The 27,252-nt window shown below is 41.3% G+C and overlaps 1 protein-coding gene across 1 annotated transcript in view; it reads left to right on the forward strand.

Moving 5' to 3' along the window:
- Window positions 1–8,597: 8,597 nt before the first annotated feature.
- Window positions 8,598–27,252, forward strand: part of LOC115148597 (transmembrane protein 132E) — a 363,759-nt gene continuing 345,104 nt past the window's right edge. The window contains exon 1 of the mRNA XM_029690639.1: window positions 8,598–10,036. Coding sequence (XP_029546499.1) covers window positions 9,976–10,036 — 61 coding nt within the window. The 5' untranslated portion in view covers window positions 8,598–9,975. The remainder of the gene's footprint in view (window positions 10,037–27,252) is intronic.

Genomic DNA, 27,252 nt, shown 5'->3' on the forward strand with positions numbered 1-27,252 from the left:
CTCGGGGAACAAAACATAGATATTTTGGGTCCATGGCCAGGAAACTCCCCAGACCTTAATCCCATTGAGAACTTGTGGTCAATCCTCAAGAGGCGGGTGGACAAACAAAAACCCAGAAATTCTGACAAACTCCAAGCATTGATTATGCAAGAATGGGCTGCCATCAGTCAGGATGTGGCCCAGAAGTTAATTGACAGCATGCCAGGGCGGATTGCAGGGGTCTTAAAAAAGAAGGGTCAACACTGCAAATATTGACTCTTTGCATCAACTTCATGTAATTGTCAATAACAGCCTTTGACACTTATGAAATGCTTGTAATTATACTTCAGTATTCCATAGTAACATCTGACAAAAATATCTAAAGACACTAAAGCAGCAAACTTTGTGGAAATTAATATTTGTGTCATTCTCAAAACTTTTGGCCACGACTATGTACAAAACAATTCAATCAATTTAACAAAGCATACTAATCAAAATTGAGCATGAGTAACTCAGTGCTCAAAAAAACATGTTTGTATTTGTGTGTGGGTGTTTAAGTGTTAGGCTACATGGAGGTGAGTAATGGGTAGTTTGGTTCATCAGGCTGACCCATAGTCTACATTTGAATTTATTAAGGGATGATGATATTTTCGCAATGTGAAGATAAGAATTACAGCGTGCGGGAACTTCTGTATCTGGTATTGATTGGGTAAGTGTACACATGAGCAAGTGCACAGAATGACTGTCTTTCTGTTCCTTAAGCATGGAGGTTCTTTTGCTAAATCAAATTGCTAGATCTTTTGTTTGCTATTGTTGGTCCATTTTAAAAGTAACTAGGGTTCAGATGCCATCACTCTCACTTCCTGCCCTGGACAACAGCTGAAGAACATCAGAGAATGGAGACAGCTGTCAGTCATGGATACTGATTGGGGATGAACTTACACCAGCTGCTGAAAGAGAGATAGGAGGTGTTGACATGACTATCATTAATGTGATGACTGCTATTTATCAAATAATTTACTTACTACGTTTAATTATTACTCGATTAACTTAATCATGTAACAATTAACTCATTAGGAATTTGGGGCACTGTGGTAAAAGTTTTGTCATGACTATCCTGATCAGGTCAGGGTACAGGAGACCACCACCCTACAGATTATCTCCCAAACCCCCAACAGAGGAGGAGAGATCTAGGGGTCTGAAGATGTGGGGGTTTTATGACACCTCATGCCCATAATACAGAGAAATTCCTTTGTCCTAACAATGGAGAACTGGCCTCAGAACCTTAAACATGCAATAAAGGAACTTTGGAACAATGGTTTCCGTCAGCCACAATGGTGGTTATGACGAAAAGTGGAATATTAAAATGTATGTAACTTTTGTATTGGTTTTTAAAGGTTAAGAGATGACGTTATTATGAAAACATTGTACCTTTAAGAGTTTTCCCAGTATATGCCTGATGTTTATACATTGTACGCTGTTTGGAAAATATCCAAATCAAACAGAATGTTTTGATAAAGATGAAATGTGAAGTTAGTGTCTAAAATCAGATTTTTAGCCAAATCTAAGCCTTGCCCCCTGTACTTGGTCCGCCCAGAGAATCGCCCTAAAGGCTGTTACGCCCACTTCTGACCCGAGGGTATAAGACAGGAGAGTGAAGAATTAACATAGGAGACTATTGACCCCAAGCTGCAGCCAAGGTCTAACAAAGTCGACAAACCCCAAAACGAAACACAAGGTTGAAGACAAAGAAATATTTTTCTACACGAGCTACGGACGAGTAGCTGTGTCTAAGCGGGTGAATTCAAGCCGAACTACCCAGCCTCCACTCTCCATTGAATCGTGGTATCGACACCATTCGAGCCGAAGCTGTGAGCTCTGAGCTACAGAGCTGTCTGTCCTCAGAAGACCCCTTTCCGATCAAGGGTGAGGATCAGACCACTTAGCCAAGAAGGACACTGACATCGTGAGGACAACCAGAGAGTTGCGCCGGAGAACTTCGTCATTTAGAAGCCTAAACGACCCACGCGGAGCTTCCCACCTGAGAACTCCAACACGTAATTACACCATTATATTCTGACCCATAAGAGCGGCAGTTCGGGGCAAGGCTAATTTTAAATAAGCATGGCTGACAGATGAACCCAAATGTATATTTCTCTCGTGTTCCTTTATTTCTCTCTCTTTAAAATCCCCATTTTGGGTAACAAGCGCCATAGTGTGTTGGCCCGTTATACTAAGTCCTAATCGATAGCTAGACTGTGTTTTGTGTATGTGCATTTTTATCATCATTTTAGCTTGCTAGTAAATAAATAATCAACTAAGATTGGTGTGGTAAATTCAGTGGTAAAGCCCGGGTCCGTGCAGATTCCCGGATTATACGACTTTCAGATTATGAGACTGTAGAGGAAACTGATTAATTTAGCGACTGTTGTAATCGATATTCTGATATCCTTTGAGTTAATTTGGGAAATAGAAACTCAATCAAAACAATGTTCCCATGGTGCCCCAGGTTAATGAGTTAATAATTGCTTGATTCATTGCTTAATTCATTTAATCACGTAATTATAAACCGTTAATCATTCGATGAGCAACAGTCGTCACATTAACTAATACAACGTCACGACAGTTTGTTTAATACGTTACCATCATCCGAATTAACTCAAGAATATATAGTATCATACCAGTCACTAAATAATAATTTCTTCATATCAGTCTCATTCTGAACGTCGTAGACTCCTTTAATCTGCACAAACCCGGGTCTCACTGATAATTCCGTACCACACAAATTGATTAGATTTTTTTTTTTTACTAACAAGCTATGTGATAACATAAGAAACACACACACACACACACACACAAGGTATAGGTTATTGATTAGAAACTTAATACGATGACAACAAGTCTCAATCGGACTAACACAATATGACACTTGTTACACAAGATGGAGAGTTAGAGGGAGTAAACGAAAAAGAGAGAAGCAACACTTGAATACATTTTGGAACTACACTCGCAATAACCCCAATACCTTTCCCCGAACTGCCGCTCTTATGGGTAAGAAGTAATGCATGTATTTACGTGTTGAAGGTCTTCGTCGGGTATCTCTGTTGGGCCCAGGCCTTCGTGGGCCGGGTTCCGCTTGGTGAGGACGGTTCGATTGGGCTTTCTTATTTCCGATGGCCTTCTCCTTCGTTCTCTGGTGTAAGTTTCTGATTGCCCACAGGATGTCACACTGTCCTTCTTAGTTGTCTATTTACTTGCACTCGTTCTGGAAGAGTGGTCTCCTGAGAATGGCTAATCAGTCATGTCGATGATCCCAGAGTGGTAATGAAAGCAGTGTAGGACACAATGATTTGAAGAGAATAACCGGATGGTCCTACTTAAATTCACCTTCTTAGAACAGCTACTCATCCATAGCAATGATTGTTAAAAGGTTCCTTTGTCTCCTTCAACGTTGTGTTGCATTTCGGGATCATGACTAATCATAGACCTCAGCTGCAGCTCGTGGTCATTCTAGTCTGATATGTTAATTCAAACTCAAATGCTCGGGTAGAAAGGGGCGTTTACATCATGCTAACACGCTCTCTTGGCTCCCTTGGGCGTGGCTAGTTACGAGGCAAGGTATCACAATTTACTATGATCTTGTTAGAGAACTAAAATCACAATCTTATTGTCACAAAAACATTCTCTTTATCCTGGATATTTTTTATACAACGTAAAGTATGTAAACCTGATATACCCAGTGTAAAAGTTATTGAAGTTGGCAGCAGCATATCACCCTGGGTCCTACTGCTGGATTGCTTCTAAAGCTTCTAAAGTTGGTCCTGGTCACTCCCTGGATGGAAGACCAGATGCTGCTGGAAGTGGTGTTAAAGGGCCAGTAAGAGGCACCCTTTCTTCTGGTCTAAAAAAAATATCCCAATGCCCCAGGGCAGTGATTGGGGACATTGCCCTGTGTACGGTGTGGTCTTTTGGATGGGATGTTAAACGGGCGTCCTGACTCTCTGTGGTCACTAAAGATCCCATGGCACTTATCATAAGAATAAGGGTGTTAACCCCGGTGTCCTGGCTAAACTCCCAATCTGGTCTTCATACCATCATGGCCACCTAATCATCCCCAGCTTACAATTGTCTCCATTCCCCTGTAACTATTCCCCAGGTTGTTGCTGTAAATGAGAATGTGTTCTCAGTCAACTTACCTGGTAAAATAAGGGTTACAAAAAAAATATACAATGTTTTTGTCATAACGTCGTTATAACAATTTTAATGACAAAACAAAATAGACATTAATTTTCCATATTCCATCTTTCATCATTCCCAACATTCAGATGTTGAAATATATTATCCCAGTGGCCATTGTTTGATGTCGTAGTTTTTGGGCAGCAAACTCTTCATAAGGCACACAGATATTCCAATCACCCAAACTAGACCCCAAAAGGAATCGTCTGCTGCCTATGGTTTACGATCGACGTGAGGTGTCAACAAAAGAAACACATCCATCCCTCCCCCCTCTGTGGGAGAGAGAGAGCTCTGTAGAGCTGATTCACTGTAACCTAATCTTTTGGATCCTCACAGGAGAGTCATGACAGATGCTTGTTTCGTAGACTCCGGTAGCTGACATCTGTCAGAAGAATCCTGTCAAAACATAGTCTGTTCTTTCTATTGTAGTTGTTTGAAACCGTGCAGTAAGTCCATTTAGATTAATACAATAGGTGACAAAGTGGTGTATTCACCTTGTGTGAATAGTGTTCATCGACCCTCCTAGGTCTGTAATTGTGTCTTTAAAGTGGCAATCAACAGTTGAAACAATAACAAAGCGTAACCCCCACCCCTGTTTCGGTAAAAAGCTGAGGGATTGGGCTAGAGAAATGTAACCACTGTCATATTCATAGACATAGCTATGGGTGCAAGGACTAACCAAAAATGTACAGAGTGTGGCAACTGCAGTTTGCTCCTTTAAGTGAACCTCATCATTTGAATGCTTTGGGGTGAATGCCCTGTGGGTTTTGGCAAAAGTAAAACAAAGTTGGTGTTACACAGAAAGTACCAAAGATGTAATTGTGATAATCTCGTGATACATTACAAACCTTCTTGTATATGTCATTAAAAGGCCACATCGCTCCTTTCAAACAAAAGTAATGCTAGGTGAGATAGAGGCAAGTCATTCAAGCACAAGCAGAGAAATTGTGTGTGTGTGTAAAAGAGAACAATCTGTGAATGATCAAAGGGTGTTTTTCAACATTAAAAACTGTGTTGTGAAGCCACCTGTGGAAGTCCTTTGGTCCCTATATACATTTCAGTTTTGCCATTGGCATTCTTATCATGATTACACACACTAGTTACCATTGTACTTTATTTAGCTTCATAATTGATTTTTGGTGTGGGAATTCTGTTGAAATATGCAGGGCATGCCATCACTTTGCATTTGACATCTTATATAACACGACATCGGGCTGGCAATATCAGATGGAAATCAGTATGATTCAACAGTGTATCCTCAATTTGGAGGAAATTATGATATTGCAATATGATCAATATTGTCCATGTTGTGTTAAAATGCCAAACTGCCTAAGGCTTTTTCTGAGATGTCCTTCGAGGTAAGTTTCTCTGTGTCTGAAGACGTCTGCATTAACCCACTCTTCTCAAGAAAGAAAACACTTTTTTTATACCATCCTTTGCTTGGTAAAATATTAACTGTTTAGAATTAATATAATTTCTTATGAAGTAAATATACATCCTACTCATTAGTGGAGTGGAATTTCAACGAGCCCTTAGAAAAACAAGAACTCCGTCCTATTGTTGAAGTCAGTAGTTTGTTCTACTTTTGGACAGAATAGTCAACATGATGAATTAAACATGTATGACAGCAGCACAAAACAAAACAAATTATGAATGTCCTTCTGCCAACAGATCAGAGGAAACAGGTTATATGGACACAATGACGCTGACTTCTGGACACAAGTGACTTACACAACAGTTCATACACTACATATACAAAAGTATGTGGACACATCCTCAAACTAGTGTATTCGGCTATTTCAGCCACACCCATTGCTGACAAGTGTCGCAAATCGAGTACACAGCCATGCAATCTCCATAGACAAACAGTGTTAGTAGAATGGCCTTACTGAAGAGCTCAGTGACTTTCAACGTGGCACCCTCATAGGATGCCAGCTTTCAAACAAGTCAGTTTGTTAAATTTATGCCCTGGTGGGGCTGCCCCAGTCAACTGTGCTGTTATTGTGAAGTTATAACGTCTAGGAGCAACCACGGCTCAGCTACGAAGTGGTAGGCCTCACAGAACGAGACCGCTGAAGAGCGTAGTACGTAGACAAATTCTGTCCTCGGTTGCAACACTCACTACCAGGTTCCAAACTACCTCTGGAAGCAACGTCAGCACAAGAACTGAGATCACCATGAACAATGCCAAGCATCAACTGGAGTGGTATAAAGCTCGCCGCCGTTGGACTCTGGAGCAGTGGAAACGCGTTCTCTGGAGTGATGAATCACGCTTCACCATCTGGTAGTCTGACGGACGAATCTGGGTTTGACAGATGTCAGGAGAACGCTAACTGCCTGAATGCGTAGTGCCAACTGTAAAGTTTGGTGGAGGATGTATAATGGTCTGGGGCTGTTTTTCATGGTTTTGGCTATGCCCCTTAGTTCCATTGAAGTGAAATCTTAATGCTACAGCCTACAATGACATTCTAGATGATTCTGTGCTTCTAACTTTGTGGCAACAGTTTGGAGAATGCCCTTTCCTGTTTCAGCATGACAATGCCCCCATGCACAAAGCGAGGTCCATACAGAAATTGTTTGTCGAGATTGGTGTGGAAGAACTTGACTGGCCTGTACAGAGCCCTGAACTCGATCCCATCGAACACCTTTGAAACCTTCGACTGCGAGCCAGGCCTAATCGCCCAACATCAGTGCCCTATCTGAATGGAAGCAAGTCCACGCAGCAATGGTCCAACATCTAGTGGAAAGCCTTTTTAGAAGAGTGGAGGCTGTTATAGCAGCAAAGGGGGACCAACTCCATATTAATGCCCATGATTTTGGAATTAGATGTTCGACGAGCAGGTGTCCACATACTTTTGGTCATGTAGTGTATATAGAAGTCTCTTGCTCTGGTAGAGACTAGATAAATGACTAAAATGGAGAGACTTTGCTTACATCATAAAATTAAGGCACGCAAATCTACATGAGCGTTAAGCCTATTGTTTTACAGTATATTTAGCTGTTTTAGCACTGATGCACAATTGCAGTTTGGAATATTCATTACATTTGGATAATATCCCATGCCTCAAAGTATGTACTTTGAGACTGACAACATTGGTGGCCTAAAATGGAGTGCAGACATGTAAGTGTGTCAATCCAAAAGGGTACCAGACCATTATACTATACTGCATGATAATATCCCCCTGCATTCTCTCACGCTGGAAGACCAAAGTGGCTTAACCCAACATTATAGGACAAGACAGGCCGAAGAGATGCAATATTTTAGGACAAGGCATTCATATTCCCAGCAGACCTTTGTGAGCTGGCAATAACAAATGTTGTTCAATGCTACCACAAGTGAGATATGTGGTGTAGGCTTCTACATTTGGAGGTGAAAGATACTCTGTGATTATCAGTGGCAATATTATTGTGGACCTGGGGACCGCGTGAAGCACATCACTCAAAGATCTGGAAGCCTATGACCTGAGGATGACACAGCTTTCCCCAGAAGGGGAATGGATCACTGCTATCTGCAATCCTAATAATGTAAGGTGTACTGTATAAAGATGGTTCAGTGCTGTGATATAGTTATTTGGACTCTACAGCACGTCTAGGACTTTTGAACCCTTATGATAGCGATCATGACCTCTGCATTATGGGTGGATTGTTGGAGCCTTGACAAATCTCAGAATGGAGCCAAATGAAATGCATGAAGTGGCATGTTCAATGAGAAAACAAATTGGAGTCCCCATTTGCACATCGAAACTTTCTCTCCACTTGGAAGTGAATGGAGCAGCTGTGCTGTGAGGACATCTGCTTAGCCAACTGTGGCCAATAGTGGTTGTTTATATGCTGCGGTGTTTTGAATTCTGCTATTTTTAGGCTGCATAAGATTTCTTTCATGTAATTTTACATTAAATCTCTTCTTCACAAACTGAAAACAATTGGAACCAGAGCCTAACCTTTTCAGTAACTCTCTCTGCAACTGGAGTAAGACTCATGTTTAAGTGATGTTTAGCATATCAGAGCTCACTAGATAATACTGTACCAGATAAGAGACAGGGTTGAATCAGAAATTACAATAATATACTTATGGAATACAGTGTATTATCTAACATTAAACATCCTGTTTGGACCCCAAGATGAGTAACTGCAGCAGCTAATGGGGATCCTAATAAATACTAAACATTACGATGGAAATTATTGCATTGGCTCTTATCATAAAGTTGATCCCGAACAGTTATGAACCACCTAAATAGTAATTGTAATTCAAAATAAATATAATGGCCTCTTCGTATCATCGGCATCTTATGATCGTTTTGATAAATGTTTATTTATTGAAATTAAGACTTTTTCATATTGCTCACCTTAAATTTCGGATTTAAAAGCAATTCCATTCGTTATAGAACAACAAACTCATAGTTCATGCAACATGTTGTACAAATTGTACACACGCACACTGTCCACCTCATTGGATAAAGTATGCATCGCACGCGCGTCAGGCAGGAGGGTTCCACGTGATTAAGATTTGGTTGATTGATGCGGTGTTCAGCATTTTGTTGAATCCTGAGAGAGAGGGAGAAGGATCTTAGTAGCAACTGCCTTTGAGAAAGTCGCTTTTTCGGACACAACGTATACGAGAACGAAATGTTTCTTTCTTTCCTTCATTAGAGGAGTGCCAAAGAATGGTCAACACAGGGCAGGCTATTGCGAACAGTCCGTGAGTTTTGATCCACAGCTAGGGGATGGATTTGGGCTACTACCGCGGATTGAGTGAAAATGGTCAACATTGTTGTCACTCAGGACTTCTAGAATATAAAGGCGAGGAGAATTAAGGTAGCCTAACATCGAAATGTTGTAGGCATATTATGTGGACTGACGTTTTCAATCTGGGAACTTGATAAACCTCAATCACCGCATTCAGTGACTTGGGAAACGCGGAATTTCCCGAGATTAGTGGAGTGTATCTTTCGTATACATTATGTTACGTGTGGAATAGCCTTTTTTTCCTACTGGCGGTTCCTCTCGCCTGTGCACTGGAACTTTAATAAAGGCATGAGACAGCTGGCAAAAGGCACGCTTTGTTGAACCCTAGCCCGTGTACCCTACCGCGCAGTAAAAACCGACGGATGGTCTCCATTGTCAGTTGGCTACATTGTTGCATCGGGGCTTGGTTAAATGTTCTGTTTAATTGGTTCCGTATCATGGAAAACTACACCCACTGTCCAGTTTTAGGTTTCAAGACCGTTTGGAAAACACGTTTATCAATTTTAGGCGCAGCAGCTTATAGCCTACCAGCATCAAATACCTCCGCATTTAGCGTAGCCAACTGAACGGCGAGGAATTCAAGATCAATAGTTATTTTTTATTGCAATGTATTAGTACAATTGCGCATTTGTTGCATTATTTAACCCGTGGACTTGGCAACATATTTGGAACATGCATGGTGGACTATTTAATTGAGGGCGCAATTGGAAACAGACGCGTGGGAGTCTCGAGCCACTTGATCCTGATACCTGTAACTTTCTTCTCCGGCTTGGAGCCCCTTTATAAAGAGAAGACGTTCGTTCATCGTGCCTTACATTTTGTTTTCATTAAGCCAGTCAGACATTTGTAGGATTTGACACAGACCGATTCAGCAGCCTAGTCTACAGCCCCACATCTTGTAAACAATCCAACGTTAGACTCTTGAAAAACCTGCCGTAGACCTAACACCGGTCGGAAGCTATATTTGAAGACTCCTGTATTCAAGACTGCTTACTGGATTTACTGAGATCTACGATGTCAATTTCACCATATCGCAGAGGAACTCTTCTGCTCTGTGTGGTGTTCATTTCTAATGGTAAGTGCCTAACCGAGTGACAGTATGCTTCAGAATGATGATTAGCTTGGTGTCTGAACTCCATTATATGTAGGCCTACATCTCGGTGGAGTTGGGTTGCGACGACTGTGGCGGCGCCTGTTTGGTTGTTATCGGTAGGCTATGTCAAGCGAGATGCGATTGAGATTTCAGAGTAGAAAACACAGTTGCAGTGTCGCCTAAGCGCAACTGCCCCTACGAACCAACTTCTCCATTTAGAAAACAGCTTATATGGCATCGATATGAATCAAACATTTGATTATACTGTCAAAATCGACTACATAGTGTAAAATGGATGACACTTACTATGACCAAAATTATCATAACGGAGTTTTGTAGGCTGCCTGAGTATATCACTACTTAAATCAGGGATTGGCAACTCCAGTCCTCGGGGCCCGATTGGTGTCAGTTTTTTTTCTTCCCCCAGCCACAGCTAACACATCTGACTCCAATAATAAACTAATCATGATCTTCAGTTTAGAATGTGGGGGGGTTCATTTCATCCTGCCCACAGCTGGCAGCACACGTGTAATCATCAATTCTGAGCTGCATGCAACCTGATAGTAATGCCCGTGGTAAATGTGGTTTGACTCTGGATGTCCATATGGGGCTAGTTAGAGACATCTGTAAATTACACAATGGATATGGGACAATGTTAAAAATACAATACCTCCAAATGTCAGTGACGCAAACCAACTATACATTAAAGTAGAACAATTTAAGGCATTTATTGAGAACTAAAATGTGTGAAACATCAAAATATTGTCTCATTTACATTGTGTAATTTATTGACGGCCCGAACTAGCCCCGGAGATAGACTATCCAAAGTCAAACCAAATTTGCCAGTCGCACACCAGCCGGCTGAAGAGAGAACATTTGTCTTAGTCTTCCCACCTGCGAAAAACCCACATTAAACCACACCTAGAAAATAACTCCCATTTGAATTCAGTAATGGCTGCTAGCATTTCTTTAATGAATCAAATCTAAAATGAGGCCAAAGCAGGAAGTTCAGCTTCTCTTTAAATTTGGATTTGTTATTCTGCACACACACAACATAATATAGGAGCCAATAGATGCATGTAAGGATTAAGTTATTAATGCAAGTGAGGTATACAACCAGTTGTATGCTTTCATTTGCAATGAATGGTCCTGGGCAAGTGCACTTGAGGGTCCACAAACAGCATCTCTCCACAAGGTGGGAGCAGGGCTGTGTAGCTTGCCACACTTTAATAACAGGTTTTTGTAGCCTATGTTTTTAGTTTCACTAGTCATCTTATTTTCTGAACCTATTAGGAAAAAAACATTTTTAAATACCGCATAAATATTTCTGGTGTGCTCTTCCATTCAGGTTTAGGATGCGCCCTTTTGCCCCATTTGCAGTAATGCACAAAGAGGGATGCACTACAACACACACTGAAATAAAGGCTTTTACTGGTCTGCAAAGTCACTATAGTTTGCAATGTATTCCTTACATGAGGGACCCCCAAAGACAGTGGTCAGTATTGCATCACATTGCTAAGGATAGCGGTCAAAAGCAATTTCACCAAGGGCTCACTCATGATCTGGTTCCACTGAAGTGTGTTGCTGGCTCTACATTAAAAAAAAATAAAAAATTGGTAGCACTGGTGCTCCATCCCTAAAAAATGTAGGTGCACCACATAAAATTTAGGCACACCACAAAATAAGATTTGTTAAATTGATTGAGATACAGCCTATATGAATTGTAGTTACAATAAACAAATATAAATGCAACAATTTTTTAAATTTTTACTAAGTTACAGTTTATATAAGGAAATCCAGTCAATTGAAATAAATTAATTAGACCCTAATCTATGGATTTCACTTGACTGGGAGTATAGATATGCATCTGTTAATAAAAAGGTAGGGGCGAGGATCAGAAGACCAGTGGCGATTTTAGCATGTAAATCTTGGTGGGGCAAAAAATTAAGTGGAATGCATGCCAGCAAAGCCACAACAATAAACAATGCATTCATTGTAATATAATGGTGACAAACGGTGCCCACAAACTGTTAAGGTCTAAATAAAGCTGTCCCAACATCTTACACCTGGCTATCAGTGGAGCATTGTCTGGAAGTGAAACAGTTCATTCAGCCTCATTTACTACCTTTAAATAAAAAACTTAAAAAAATAAAAACAAACATGGCTGACTTGCTTAAACAAATGTGGTTTCTAATGACAATTGAGATATACAAACAATGGCATATGGGGACGACAAGCAGCTAAGAGGCAATCCTTAATTTCGATTAAGACAATGACTGAGCTAGGACGGCCCTAACGTTAGTCAATAACTATTTGTTTAGCACTTTTGAAATGTACAGTGACAGAATTCAGAACATGGGCTGTTCTTACAGTGCTCTCACTGTACACCAAGTTAGAACCGTAGGATAAATAAAGGCGGCATATAAGCAGACAATGAAAGCTCTTCCAATATGTCGATTGATTACATTTCTCAAAAAATTTATACTAGAACATTAGGTGTAATTTTGAAGAGGGGTAAATAGACCAAGCTATTAGGTTGAGGCACATGGGCTACTAACATCTTACTACACAGCATATGCTTAGTATTACTTTCTTAGCTACAGTATACATATCTCCCTGGCATATTACATCATTTATGCAGCAGCATACAATACATTTTTGGATTCACATTGTTGTGCTGTGCTCACTTGAACAGGATGGTGGCGCGGTGGTCCTCCAAGTTAAATTGTTTTGGACGCGGCACAAATGAGCCTTCATTGACAGCATGGCCAATGTTGAATGTTTATCATTTTAAACTTGGAAAATACCCCATAATCCCAGATTTGGGACAACACAGCCACTGTCACTGGTCCAAACCACTCGTTGTTGAATTTGTGATTTCCAACTTGTGTAATATTTATGGCTGATGAGCACTGATTTGTTTTAACTATAATTTCTCTTCATTACTTCTCTCCATATGTAGGGTTGCACATTTTGGGGAATATTCAGAGGTGGAAACGTTCTGTGGGAATTAATGGAAATGTGTGCAAATTAATATAAATGTCATGTTTTTTGCATTGGATATATTTATCATATGGAGACAAACATAAGGTAAAAGGTTTATCATAAGTAGACACATTGCAAATGGTTAAATCCTTCCAATCGAAGAAAAAAAACAATTTAGTTACGAATTGAACTTTAAATGAGTTGACGAGTCACATGGGATGATTTCACTGAACAAAAAGGAATATTGAATGATCACCAATGATCCATTGCATCTCCCGAAAACATTTAACTTACATTTATAAAATGATAGTCTAGAAACTAAAGCTTTGGTTGTCTTCCTCTCAGGCTTCCATGTCTTCTCCCTGGACCTCGTCAATGTCCACCTCTTGAACATCAGACTCTGAGGCCTCATCTTCACTGTCACTTTCCAACCTTGTTGAGGATGGCTCGTTGTCAGGCTCAAAAAGCCTCAAATTTGCCCAGATGGCCACCAATTTTCAACTCTTGTATTGGTCAGCCTGTTGCGTGCTTTCCTGTCTATGTTCACAAACAAGTACCAGTTGCGCTCTGAGGAGGCTGATGTTGGTGGGATTTGGAGGATGATGGAGGCAACGGGAAAGAGCCTCAGATCCACAAAGTCCCTTCCACCAGGTGGCTGATGAGATATGTTGGCACGACTGCCATATTGCATCTCCATCCCAAAGCCCTTGCTTGGAAGTGTACGTCGCCAGACTGCCAAGAACCTTGCCCTCATCCAGGCCAAGGTGGCGAGACACGATAGTGATGACACCATAGGCCTTGTTGATCTTTGCATCTGATAGGATGCTCTTGCCAGCATACTTGGGGTCCAACATGTATGCCTCGGCTTGTATGGGCTTCAGACAGAAGTCTTCACGCTTTTTGATTTGTTTCAAAACTGCAGTTTCCTCTGTTTGGCGCAACAGTGAAGTGGGCAGGGCAGTACAGATTTCTTCTCTTACATCTGCAAGCAGTCGGAACATCAGATAGGATGGCATTGTCTCCCTCGATCCGTGCAATGGCTACTGCTATAGGTTTCAGGCTGCTTTACCTCTCTCTCCCAAAATACATCATCCAGGAGGATCCTCTTGATGGGGCTGTCCATATTCGCAGACTGAGATATGGCCATTTCTTGGAGAGACTCGTTTCCCTCCAGGAGACTGTCCAACATGACAACACCACCCTAATAGGTGTTGCTGGGTAGCTTCAATGTGGTGCTCTTATTCTTCACTTTGCTTGGTGAGGTAGATTGCTGCTTTAACTTGATGACCCTTCACATACCTAACCATTTCCTTGGCTCTCTTGCAGAAGTGTATCCATTGTTTTCAGTGCCATGATGTCCTTGAGGAGCAGATTCAATACAAGAGCAGCACAGCCAATGGTTGTGATGTGAGGGTAGGACTCCTCCACTTTACACCAAACAGCCTTCATGTTCGCAGCATTGTCTGTCACAAGTGCAAATACCTTCTGTGGTCCAAGGTCATTGATGCCTGCCTTCAGCTCATCTGCAATGTAGAGACCTGTGTGTCTGTTGTCCCTTGTGTCAGTGCGCTTGTAGAATACTGGTTGAGGGGTGGAGATGTAGTTAATTATTCCTTGCCCACGAATGTTCAACCACCCATCAGAGATGATTGCAATACAGTCTGCTTTCTCTATGATTTGCTTGACTTTCACTTGAACTTTGTTGAACTCTGCATCCAGCAAATGAGTAGATAAAGCATGTCTGGTTGGAGGGGTGTATACTGGGCGAAGAACATTCAGAAATCCCTTCCAATACACATTGGCTGTGAGCATCAGAGGTGAACCAGTTGCATGCATCTTCACATATGATTTGCCACAGTATTTGCAAATGCACACAGCTTTTCCTTCTACATTAGCTGCAGTGAAATGTCTCCACACATCAGATAGTGCCCGAGGCATTTTCCTGTAAAGATCAGTAAAAAAAACACTACAATTCCATGTACAGAAAGTTAGAATAAACAACTCCTTTGTAAGAAATGTTTTAAAATGAAACATGTATGGAAACATGTGAATTAACACTCAGTTAGCAGGCTCAGGCAAGCTAAAACCCACATGGTAGCAAAAACTAACTAGTGGAAATGAACGAGTTTGAAATAATTTCAACACACTTTGCTGTAGGCTACTATTTACTAGTTAACAAAAAATTATGTATGTCATAAAATATATTCACCCCACCCAGTATTGTAATCAATTTACCAGAAAGCATGTAGTCCTCGGCTCAGACAGTGTAGTAGTGCTCAATAGCATCTCATTAGTGTGCAAGATCTTGAGAATCAGCTGCACATGTGATTGAAGAGTGCACTGCACATGTGATGGAAGAATGTACTGCGCATGCAGAGGGTTGCAATTCCATTGAATTGGGGATAGTTTAACCAAAATATGCCTCAAGACCTAGAATTGCCTTGTGTATCCCACAAAAAAGGTTCACTGTTATAAGCTAACTTTTTTTAAACATTTTTTAATGAATTTAAGCAAAATTCCCAGGCTTAACTTCCCAAAGAGAATTTCCTGGAAAGTTTTCGACCCTTTGCAACCCTATTCATATGACAAGTATTAAAAAGGATTTGCCAGTAGATTGTCAACTTGATTAATGACGACTGCTAGCTAAGATTTTGAAAGTATCATGTTCACATGATTAGGCCAATCAAAGCTAAGGTACATATGTGATTTGACGTCATTTTATGTGGCCAATGACCTTGAGCCTTCTTGGATGGGCAATTCTATGGCAGCAGCTGAAGGGCTAGAATTTAATGTCTCCTCTTACACTTGGCAGTGAGGTAAAGTCCCCATGAGTGACAGAACACTGAGCCAATCACGGCGCAACACTCCGTATTTTCTGCTGGCTTGACCCACCACCACAGGAAGCACTGAGCTTGGCTGAAATACCTGCATTTAGGAGCTGCCTTACTCAAGAAAACAGAGACCATGTTGTATGCGGCTTTATTAACTTGTTATATATATTTTTTTACATTGTTTGAAAACTAATGTGACAAGTATTAATGCCAAAATAACATGCAAAACAGGCAAGCCCCCCCCCCCCACCTGCCCTGAATGACAGGTCACCACTCGGTATGACCACAATTTGCCTCATGCAGTGCAACACATCCCCTTGCATATCGTTGACCAGGCTGTTGATTGTGGCCTGTGGAATGTTTCATCAGCTGTCCGGGTGGCTGGTCTCAGACGGTCCCACAGGGGAAGAAGCCCGATGTGGAGGTCCTGGGCTGGTGTGGTTACACCGGTCGGATGTACTGCCAAATTCTCTAAAATGAAGTGGCTTATTTTAGAGAAATGAACATAAAATTATCTGGGAACAGCTCTGGTGGACATTCCTGCAATCAGCCAGCATACCAATTGCACACTACCTCATCTTGAGACATCTGTGGCATTGACTTCTATTTCCCCCAGCACAAGGTGCAACTGTGTAATGATCATGCTTTTTGATATGCCACACCTGTCAGGCGGATGGATTATCGTGGCAAAGGAGAAATACTCACTAACCAGGATGTAAACAAATTGGTGCCCCAAATTTGAGATGTTATTTGTGTGTATGGAACAGTTCTGGGATCTTATTTCAGCTTATGAAACATGGGAACGTTTTACATGTTGCGTTTATTTTTGTTCAGTATATTTACCCACTTTGTTTCCCTGTCTGGTGTGGTTTGTAAACAACTTGTACACAAATGTCTCTGAAGAAATCCAGTGAATTAGATTATTTTTTTTGTTATTTTGCTACAGTAAATCCTTTCTCAGTTAAATAAAATAAGTTTTCTTAATTTTCATGCTGCACCTCAGTGTAAGAACATACCTATGATGGAGGCGATGGGTATTAAATCAATTGGATTGGTCTGTCAGTTTTATTTATCACAGTATATTGTTATTCTAATGCAGGCTTATTTAGGTAGGGGTGATTCAAAAGAACGATAGTACTTCTAGTAGGCATTATAAATGTCCTCACAGCTCCAACAATCACCCTTTTCTCTTTGTCATAGTACGTTTTAAGATGAATCTAATCAACTTCTTTGCATTTTATGAATACACATTTTGTCTTGGATGGGATCAGACCTCCTGTTTTGTCGGACAACTATTCATTGTGACGGTGAAAGTGTGGCATTTTCCAACCGCAAGCTTTCTTTTTTTTATTGTGCCGAAATATGTCAGTACACATCCAAAGAACACCAGTATAAAAGCCATGTTATGACAGATGCCAGATTATGTCTCCCTAAATCCTCGGGACAGCCCACATCTGTCAGTGGTTGATAGTAATGTTAGGAGAAGTCTCTCCTGAACATGCATGCACTGCCATCAGTTTGTTAAAATAATTGTGGGCAGCAACTGGAATATCATGACAATGGATATTTGGTTAACACTGAATCTAAAGTGTATAGTGCAATCCTGGAACCTATTAACACCAATCCATAGGTTGGCCATACTTTCTGGCTCATCTTCAACTGTTATAACTGCCCCTTTTACTCCATAGTTTCCACACAAACACCCTTGTCCAGTCAACCAATTGTGTTGTCTACTTAGCCACAAGTTATGACTTATTGTTATTTGCTATTCAATTGATTGGTATAACATTATTAAAATTGCACATTGCATTTCCATAATTTGCTGTAATGTATGCATTCACATGAAACATCCAATGTGTCAAAGTAATCTGCTTGCAGCTTTCACAGAAATATGATTATACAGTAAGGCCTAGTCTTTAATGCTTGAAGACGTTTCTACCGTTTTCTGAATGCCGTCAAGCATGTCTTAAAAAAAAGCATCTCTTATCAAGCAGCGTAGTCTAGTGGTTAGAGCGTTGGACTAGTAACCGAAAGGATGCAAGATCGAATCCCCAAGCTGACATGGTACAAATCTGTCGTTCTGCCCCTGAACAAGGCAGTTAACCCACTGTTCCTAGGCCGTCATTAAAAATAAGAATTTGTTCTTAACTGACTTGCCTTGTTAAAATAAAAAAGCAGACCAGGAGACATTGGCTATCTCTGATCAGTTAGGTATGAATATGTAGCACGTACCATGTTTACTGGTGTTGTATATCTGAGTTGTCCTTCCCCTGTGGATTGATTTGTTTGAGACCGCTTTCACTCTGCGCTGCATAACATGCCTGAGGTGGAAGTGTTAGCGAAGTCATGTTTGCTTGGCATACCTCCCACCACTAGCCTTTTTACACAGTGCATACAGACACTGGATATGGACTATAGCTACCACACTGCAGTCTCAGTCCAGGGGCCTCATTTTATAACCGTACGTGTGCTATTTCTGAGAAGACAGCGCACACACCAAAATATTGATTTAGAAACTTGGTGCATTTTTATTTATTTATTTATTTCACCTTTATTTAACCAGGTAGGCAAGTTGAGAACAAGTTCTCATTTACAATTGCGACCTGGCCAAGATAAAGCAAAGCAGTTCGACAACATACAAAAACATAGAGTTACACATGGAGTAAAACAACATACAATCAATGATGCAGTAGAAAAAAATAAGACTATATACAATGTGAGCAAATGATGTGAGATAATGGAGGTAAAGGCAAAAAAATGCCATGGTGGCAGAGTAAATAAAGTATGGCAAGAAAAACACTGGAAAGGTAGATTTGTAGTTTGAAGAAAGTTAAAGTTAAAATATAAATAATATGGTGCAAAGGAGCAAAAATAAATAAAATAAATAAATACAGTAGGGGAAAAGGTAGTAGTTTGGGCTCAATTAAAGATGGGCTATGTACAGGTGCAGAGATCTGTGAGCTGCTCTGACAGCTGGTGCTTAAAGCTAGTGAGGGAGATAAGTGTTTCCAGTTTTAGAGATTTTTGTAGTTCGTTCCAGTCATTGGCAGCTGAGAACTGGAAGGAGAGACGACCAAAGGAGGAGTTGGCTTTAGGGGTGACCAGAGAGATATACCTGCTGGAGCGCGTGCTACAGGTGGGTGCTGCTATGGTGACCAGTGAGCGGAGATAAGGGGGGACTTTACCTAGCAGGGTCTTGTAGATGACCTGGAGCCAATGTGTTTGGCGACGATTATGAAGTGAAGGCCAGCCAACGAGAGCATACAGGTCGCAGTGGTGGGTTGTATATGGGGCTTTGGTGACAAAACGGATGGCACTGTGATAGACTGCATCCAGCTTGTTGAGTAGGGTATTGGAGGCTATTTTGTAAATGACATCGCCGAAGTCGAGGATTGGTAGGATGGTCAGTTTTACGAGGGTATGTTTGGCAGCATGAGTGAAGGATGCTTTGTTGCGAAATAGGAAGCCAATTCTAGATTTCACTTTGGATTGGAGATGATTGATGTGAGTCTGGAAGGAGAGTTTACAGTCTAACCAGACACCTAGGTATTTGTAGTTGTCCACAAATTCTAAGTTAGAACCGTCCAGAGAAGTGATGCTGGACAGGCGGGCAGGTGCAGGCAGCGATCGGTTGAAGAGCATGCATTTAGTTTTACTTGTGTTTAGGAGCAGTTGGAGACCACGGAAGGAGAGTTGAATGGCATTGAAGCTCGTCTGGAGGGTTGTTAACACAGTGTCCAAAGAAGGGCCAGAAGTATACAGAATGGTGTCGTCTGCGTAGAGGTGGATCAGAGATTCACCAGCAGCAAGAGCGACATCATTTATGTATACAGAGAAAAGAGTTGGCCCAAGAATTGAACCCTGTGGTACCCCCATAGAGACTGCCAGAGGTCCAGACAGTAGGCCCTCCGATTTGACACACTGAACTCTGTCAGAGAAGTAGTTGGTGAACCAGGCGACGCAATCGTTTGAGAAACCAAGGCTACTAAGTCTGCCGATGAGGATGTGGTGATTAACAGAGTCAAAAGCTTTGGCCAGGTCAATGAATACGGCAGCACAGTAATGTTTCTTATCGATGGCGGTTACGATGTCGTTTAGGACCTTGAGCGTGGCTGAGGTGCACCCATGACCAGCTCTGAAACCAGATTGCATAGCGGAGAGGGTGCGGTGGGATTCAAAATAGTCGGTAATCTGTTTGTTGACTTGGCTTTCGAAGACCTTAGAAAGGCAGGGTAGGATGGATATAGGTCTGTAGCAATTTGGGTCAAGAGTGTCACCTCCTTTGAAGAGGGGGATGACAGCAGCTGCTTTCCAATCTGTGGGAATCTCAGACGACACGAAAGAGAGGTTGAACAGGCTAGTAATAGGGGTTGCAATAATTTCGGCAGATAATTTTAGAAAGAAAGGGTCCAGATTGTCAAGCCCAGCTGATTTGTAGGGGTCCAGATTTTGCAGCTCTTTCAGAACATCAGCTGAATGGATTTGGGAGAAGGAGAAATGGGGGAGGCTTGGGCGAGTAGCTGTGGGGGGTGCAGTGCTGTTGAATGCAGTAGGGGTAGTTAGGTGGAAAGCATGGCCAGCCGTAGAAAAATGCTTATTGAAATTCTCAATTATAGTGGGCTTATCGGTGGTGACAGAGTTTCCTATCCTCAGTGCAGTGGGCAGTTGGGAGGAGGTGTTTTTATTCTCCATGGACTTTACAATGTCCCAGAACTTTTTAGAGTTGGAGTTGCACGAAGCAAATTTCTGTTTGAAAAAGCTAGCCTTGGCGTTTCTAACTGCCTGTGTGTATTGGTTTCTAACTTCCCTAAAAAGTTGCATATCGCGGGGGCAGTTCGATGCTAATGCAGAACGCCACAGGATATTTTTGTGTGCATGCCTTGTTTCCCATTCTAAATTAGACCTTCTGTAAAACTGTGTGCATGAACGAACATGTCTCCTCCCGAATAACGGCCCTCATTCACATTTCTATTAGAGGTCAACCGATTAATCGGAATGGACGATATTTTTTTATTTTTTTATTTTTATTTTTTAAAAACATTTTTTAATTAGGGCCGATTTCAAGTTTTCATAACAATGGGTAATTGGCATTTTTGGACACCGATTATGGCCGATTACATTGCACTCCACGAGGAGACTGCGTGGCAGGCTGACTATATGTTATGCGAGTGCAGCAAGGAGCCAAACTAAGGTGCTAGCTAGCATTAAATGTAGTTTTTTGTAAGATATCTTAACCTCTATGTGGGACGAAATCGTCCCACCTACGTAACAGCCAGTGGAATCCTGTGGCGCGTTATTCAAATACCTTAGAAATGCTATTACTTCAATTTCTCAAACATGACTATTTTACACCATTTTAAAGACAAGACTCTCGTTAATCTAACCACACTGTCCGATTTCAAAAAGGCTTTACAACGAAAGAAAAACATTAGATTATGTCAGCAGAGTACCCAGCCAGAAATAATCAGACACCCATTTTTCAAGCTAGCATATAATGTCACAAAAAACAAAACCACAGCTAAATGCAGCACTAACCTTTGATAATCTTCATCAGATGACACCCCTAGGATATTATGTTATACAATACATGCATGTTTTGTTCAATCAAGTTCATATTTGTATCAAAAAACAGCTTTTTACATTAACATGTGACGTTCAGAACTAGCATACGTCCCGCAAACTTCCGGTGAATTTACTAAATTACTGACGATAAACGTTCACAAAAAACATAACAATTATTTTAAGAATTATAGATACAGAACTCCTCTATGCACTCGCTATGTCCGATTTTAAAATAGCTTTTCGGTGAAAGCACATTTTGCAATATTCTAAGTAGATAGCCCTGTGATGCCGGGCTAGCTATTTAGACACCCACCAAGTTTAGCCCTCACCAAAGTCAGATTTACTATAAGAAAAATGTTATTACCTTTGCTGTTCTTCGTCAGAATGCACTCCCAGGACTTCTACTTCAATAACAAATGTTGGTTTGGTCCCAAATAATCCATAGTTATATCCAAACAGCGGCGTTTTGTTCGTGCGTTCAAGACACTATGCGAAAGAGTAAATAAGGGTTACGCGCCCGACGCGTTTCGTGACAAAAAAAATTCTAAATATTCCATTACCGTACTTCGAAGCATGTCAACCGCTGTTTAAAATCAATTTTTATGCCATTTTTTCTCGTAAAAAAGCGATAATATTCCGACCGGGAATCTGTGTTTTAGTACAAAGAGAGAAAATAAAAACATGGTGTCGCCTCGTGCACGTGCCTCAGTCTGATTGTCCTCTGATAGACCACTTACCAAAGGCGCTAATGTTTTTCAGCCAGGGGCTGGAATTACATCATTCAGCTTTTTCCCGGGCTCTGAGAGCCTATGGGAGCCGTAGGAAGTGTCACGTTACAGCAACGATCCTAAGTTTTCAATAAACAGAGCCAAGAAGCCCAAGGAATGGTCAGAGAGGGCACATCCTGTACAGAATCTTCTCAGGTTTTTGCCTGCCATATGAGTTCTGTTATACTCACAGACACCATTCAAACAGTTTTAGAAACTTTAGGGTGTTTTCTATCCAAAGCCAATAATTATATGCATGTTCTAGTTTCTGGGCAGTAGTAATAACCAGATTAAATCGGGTACGTTTTTTATCCGGCCGTTTAAATACTGCCCCCTAGCCCTAACAGGTTAGCATAATCACTAGTTAACAATGCATGGTTGATATTACTAGTTTATCTAGCTTGTCCTGCGTTGCATAAAATCGATGCGTGCCTGTTCATTTATCATTGAATCATAGCCTACTTTGCCAAACGGGTGATTTAACAAGCGCATTGAAAAAAGCACTGTCGTTGCACTAATGTGTACCTAACCATAAATATCAATGCCATGAATTTCTTTTAACTAGGGAAATTGTGTCACTTCTCTTGCGTTTTGTGCAAGCAGAGTCGGGGTATATGCAGCAGTTTGGGCCGCCTGACTCGTTGCGAATTGTGTGAAGACCATTTCTTCCTAACAAAGACCGTAATTAATTTGCCAGAATTTTACATAATTATGACATAACATTGAATGTTGTGCAATATTTAGACTTATGGATGACACCCGTTAGATAAAATACGGAATGGTTCCGTATTTCACTGAAAGAATAAACGTTTTGTTTTCGATATGATAGTTTCAAGATTTTACCATATTAATGACCTAAGACTCGTATTTCTTGGTGTTATTATAATTAAGTCTATGATTTGATAGAGCAGTCTGACTGAGTGGTGGTAGGCAGCAGCAGGTTCGTAAGCATTCATTCAAATGGCACTTTCCTGCATTTGCCAGCAGCTCTTCGCTGTGCTTCAAGCATTGCGCTGTTTATGACTTCAAGCCTATCAACTCCCGAGATTAGGCTGGCAATACTAAAGTACCTATTAGAACATCAAATAGTCAAAGGTATATGAAATGCAAATGGTATAGAGGGAAATAGTCCTATAATAACTACAACCTAAAACATCTTACCTGGGAATATTGAAGACTCATGTTAAAAGTAACCACCAGCTTTCATATGTTCTGAGCAAGGAACTTAAACATTAGCTTTTTTACATGGCACATATTGCACCTTTACTTCTCCAACACTTTGTTTTTGCATTATTTAAACCAAATCGAACGTTTAATTTGTGACTAAATAGATTTTATTGATGTATTATATTAAGTTAAAATAAGTGTTAATTCAGTATTGTTGTAATTGTCATTATTACATATATAAAAATCGTCCAATTTTTAATCGGTATCGGCTTTTTTTTGGTCCTCCAATCGGTATCGGCGTTGAAAAATCATAATTGGTCGACCTCTAATTTCTATGGTGACAATAACGCCCTTATTTGCTGTAGGTCTTAGACTTCGGAAGTATTGGAATTAGGCCATCTAAAGGAAATAATATATTAATGGTTAACTTGATCAAATGTCAACCCCAACCAATAAACTAATCTTGGTCAACCGAAAGTCATCTGGGGAATTTTTTTTTAAACTTATTTTTCCATTTATAGAGACAATTGTCAATTTAAAAAAAATTAAAATTAACTATATGCATTGAGCTTCTCTGATGCTTTAAATGCTCTGTTTGATTTAAATAAGACGCAAATGACTCGGGAGCCAGAGGGCGAGAGAACCTGACCCTCCTCCTGCTGGCTTTCGCAGATTCTCCCATTACGCTCCATAAGTTGCCGGTAATAGGCTACATGAGAATTCGGCCACCTTTCTCATGTGGAATGCCAATTTCTTACCATGTCTACAGATCAGCGTGCCAGTTATGGTTTTCATATACACATTTTCATGGAACAGTTTAATACGTCAATTTACCAATACGACTTTCCCGAAGCAGATCCTTTGTCCGACCCACCCAGGACATTTGAACTCATTCCAGAAGCTGACCAAAAACAACGGAGCGGAGAAGAGGTAGGCGGAGCGGTCTTCTGGTCAGACTTTGGAGGTGCACGCACCACTCCTGAGTATATTACTCACTGATGTCCAGTCTTTAAATAACAAGGTGGACGAAATTAGGGCAAGGATTGCTTTCCGTAGAGACATCAGGGATTGTAACGTACTGTTTCACGGAAACATGGCTGTCTCGGGATATGGCTGTCTCCCGGTACAGCCACCGGGATTCTTTGTGTATCACGCCGACAGGAATAAACATCTCTGGGAAGAAGGGCGGGTGTATGTTTCATGATTAACAACTGATGGTGTAATTGTAACAACATACAGGAACTCAAGTCCTTTTGTTCACCTGACCTAGAATTCCTCACAATCAAATGCCGACCGTATTATCTTTAGGGAATTGTCCTCTGTTATTGTCACAGCCGTGTATATCCCCCTCAAACCGATACCACAACGGCCCTCAAGGAACTTCACTGGACTTTATGCAAACTAGAAACCATATATTCTGAGGCTGCATTTATTGTAGCTGGGGATTTTAACAAAGCAAATTTGAGAGAATTTAGGTAGCCTTGTTATCAGCATATTGACTGTAGCACTGGTAAAACACTAGATCACTGCTACTCTAACTTCCGCAATGCATACAAGGCCCTCCCCCGCCCTCCCTTTGGCAAATCCGACCACAACTCCATTTTGCTACTACCGTCCTATAGGCAGAAACTCAAACAGGATGTACCCGTGCTAAGGACTATTCAACGCTGGTCTGACTAATCGGAATCCACGCTTCAAGATTGTTTCGCTCATGCGGACTATCCTCAAAGAATAATATTGATGTATATGCTGAGTCGGTGAGTGAGTTTATAAGGAAGTGTATAGGAGATGTTTTAACTTCTTGCGGATCAGTGGTATGCTAGCGTCCCATTTCGACACCTTCCGGTGAAATTGCAGAGCGCCAAATTAAATTACTAAAATTATTAAACTTTCATGAAATCACAAGTGCAGTACATCAATAAAGCTTAACTCTTTGTTAATCCAGCCGCTGTGTCAGATTTCAAAAAGGCTTTACGGCGAAAGCAAACCATGCGATTATCTGAGGACAGTGGCCAGCACGCAAATGCATAACACATCATTTTCAACCAGGGAGTTGCGACACGAAAGTCAGATGGTGATATAAAAAATGCCTTACCTTTGAAGATCTTCTTCTGTTGGCACTCCAAAAGGTTCCAGTTACATTACAAATGGTCCTTTTGTTCGATGAAGTCCTTCTTTATATCCATAAAAACTCAGTTTAGCTGGCGCACTTCAGTCAATAATCCACTCGGTTTCCCTCCTTCAAAATGAATCCCAAACGTTACCAATAAACTTATCCAAACAAGTCAATCAACGTTTATAATCAAACCTTAGGTACTCTAATACGCAAATAAACGACTCAAGTTAAGATGGAGAATCGGTATTGTCTTTACCGGAGAAAAATACAAAAGAACGCGCTCTCATTCACGCGCTTGGAAACACTACAGCCAAAATGGGAGCCACCTAGAAAAACTTAATCTAAAGACTGACATCTAGTGGAAGCCCTAGGAACTGCAATCGGGCACAATTTCACCCTATTATAAAAGTGCCAGCCATTGAAATCAGTGGTAGGATGAAATATTTTGTGGGGGATGGTTTGTCCTCTGGGTTTCGCCTGCCATCTCAGTTCTGTTATACTCACAGATATTATTTTAACAGTTTTAGAAACTAGAGTTTTCTATCCAGATCTACCAATTATATGCATATCCTAGCTTCTGGGCCTGAGTAGCAGGCAGTTTACTTTGGGCACACTTTTCATCCAGATGTCAAAATACCACCCCCTATCCCATGGAAGTTAACTTCTATGACTAAAATCTACCCTAACCAGAAACTGTGGTTAGATGGCGGTATTCACGTAAAACTGAAAGCGCAAACCACCGCATTTTAAGCATGGATAGGTGACTGGGAATATGGCCTAATACAAACAGTGTAGTTATTCTCTCCAAGGCAATCAAACAAGCGAAATGTCAGTATAGAGACAAAGTGGTGGCAATTCAAAGGCTCCAACATGAGATGTATGTGGCAGGGTCTACAGACAATCAGACTACAAACGAGAACCAGCCACGTCATGGACACCGTCTTGCTTCCAGACAAACTAAACACCTTTGCCCGCTTTGAGGATACTATAGTGCCACCCACGCGGTCCGCTACCAAGGACTGTGGGCTCTCCTTCTCCGTGGCCGACGTGAGTAAAACATTTAAACGTGTTAACTCTCGCAAGGTGGCCGGCCCAGACGGCATCCCTAGCCGCGTCTTCAGAGCATGCACAGACTAGCTTGCTGGTGTGTTTACGGACATTCAATCTCTCCCTATCCCAGTCTGCTGTCTCCACATGCTTCAAGATGGCCACCATTGTCCCTGTACCCAAGAGGGCAAAGGTAACTGAACTAAATTACTATTGCTCTGTAGCACTCACTTCTGTCATCATGAAGTGCTTTGAGAGGCTACTCAAGGATCATATCACCTCCACCTTACATGTCACCCTAGACCCACTTCAATTTGCTTACAGTCCCAATAGGTCCACAGACGATGCAATCGCCATCACACTGCCCTATCCCATCTGAACAAGAATACCTATGTAAGAATGCTGTTCATTGACTACAGCTCAGCATTCAACACCACAGTACCCTCCAAGCTCATCACTAAGCTTGAGGCCCTAGGTATCAACCCTGCCCTGTGCAACTGGGTCCTGGACTTCCTGACGGGCTGCCCAAAGTGGTGAAGGTAGGAACATCGCCACTTCGCTGATCCTCAAAACTGGGGCCCCGCAAGGGTGTGATGCTCAGCCCCCTCCTGTACTTCCTGTAAACCCATGACTGCGTGACCACACGCCTCCAGCTCGATCATCAAGTTTGCAGACACAACAGTAGTAGGCTTGATTATCAACAATGACGAGACAGCCTACATG

This window comes from Salmo trutta, chromosome 15, assembly GCF_901001165.1.
Source record: "Salmo trutta chromosome 15, fSalTru1.1, whole genome shotgun sequence".
Lineage (NCBI taxonomy): Eukaryota > Metazoa > Chordata > Actinopteri > Salmoniformes > Salmonidae > Salmo > Salmo trutta.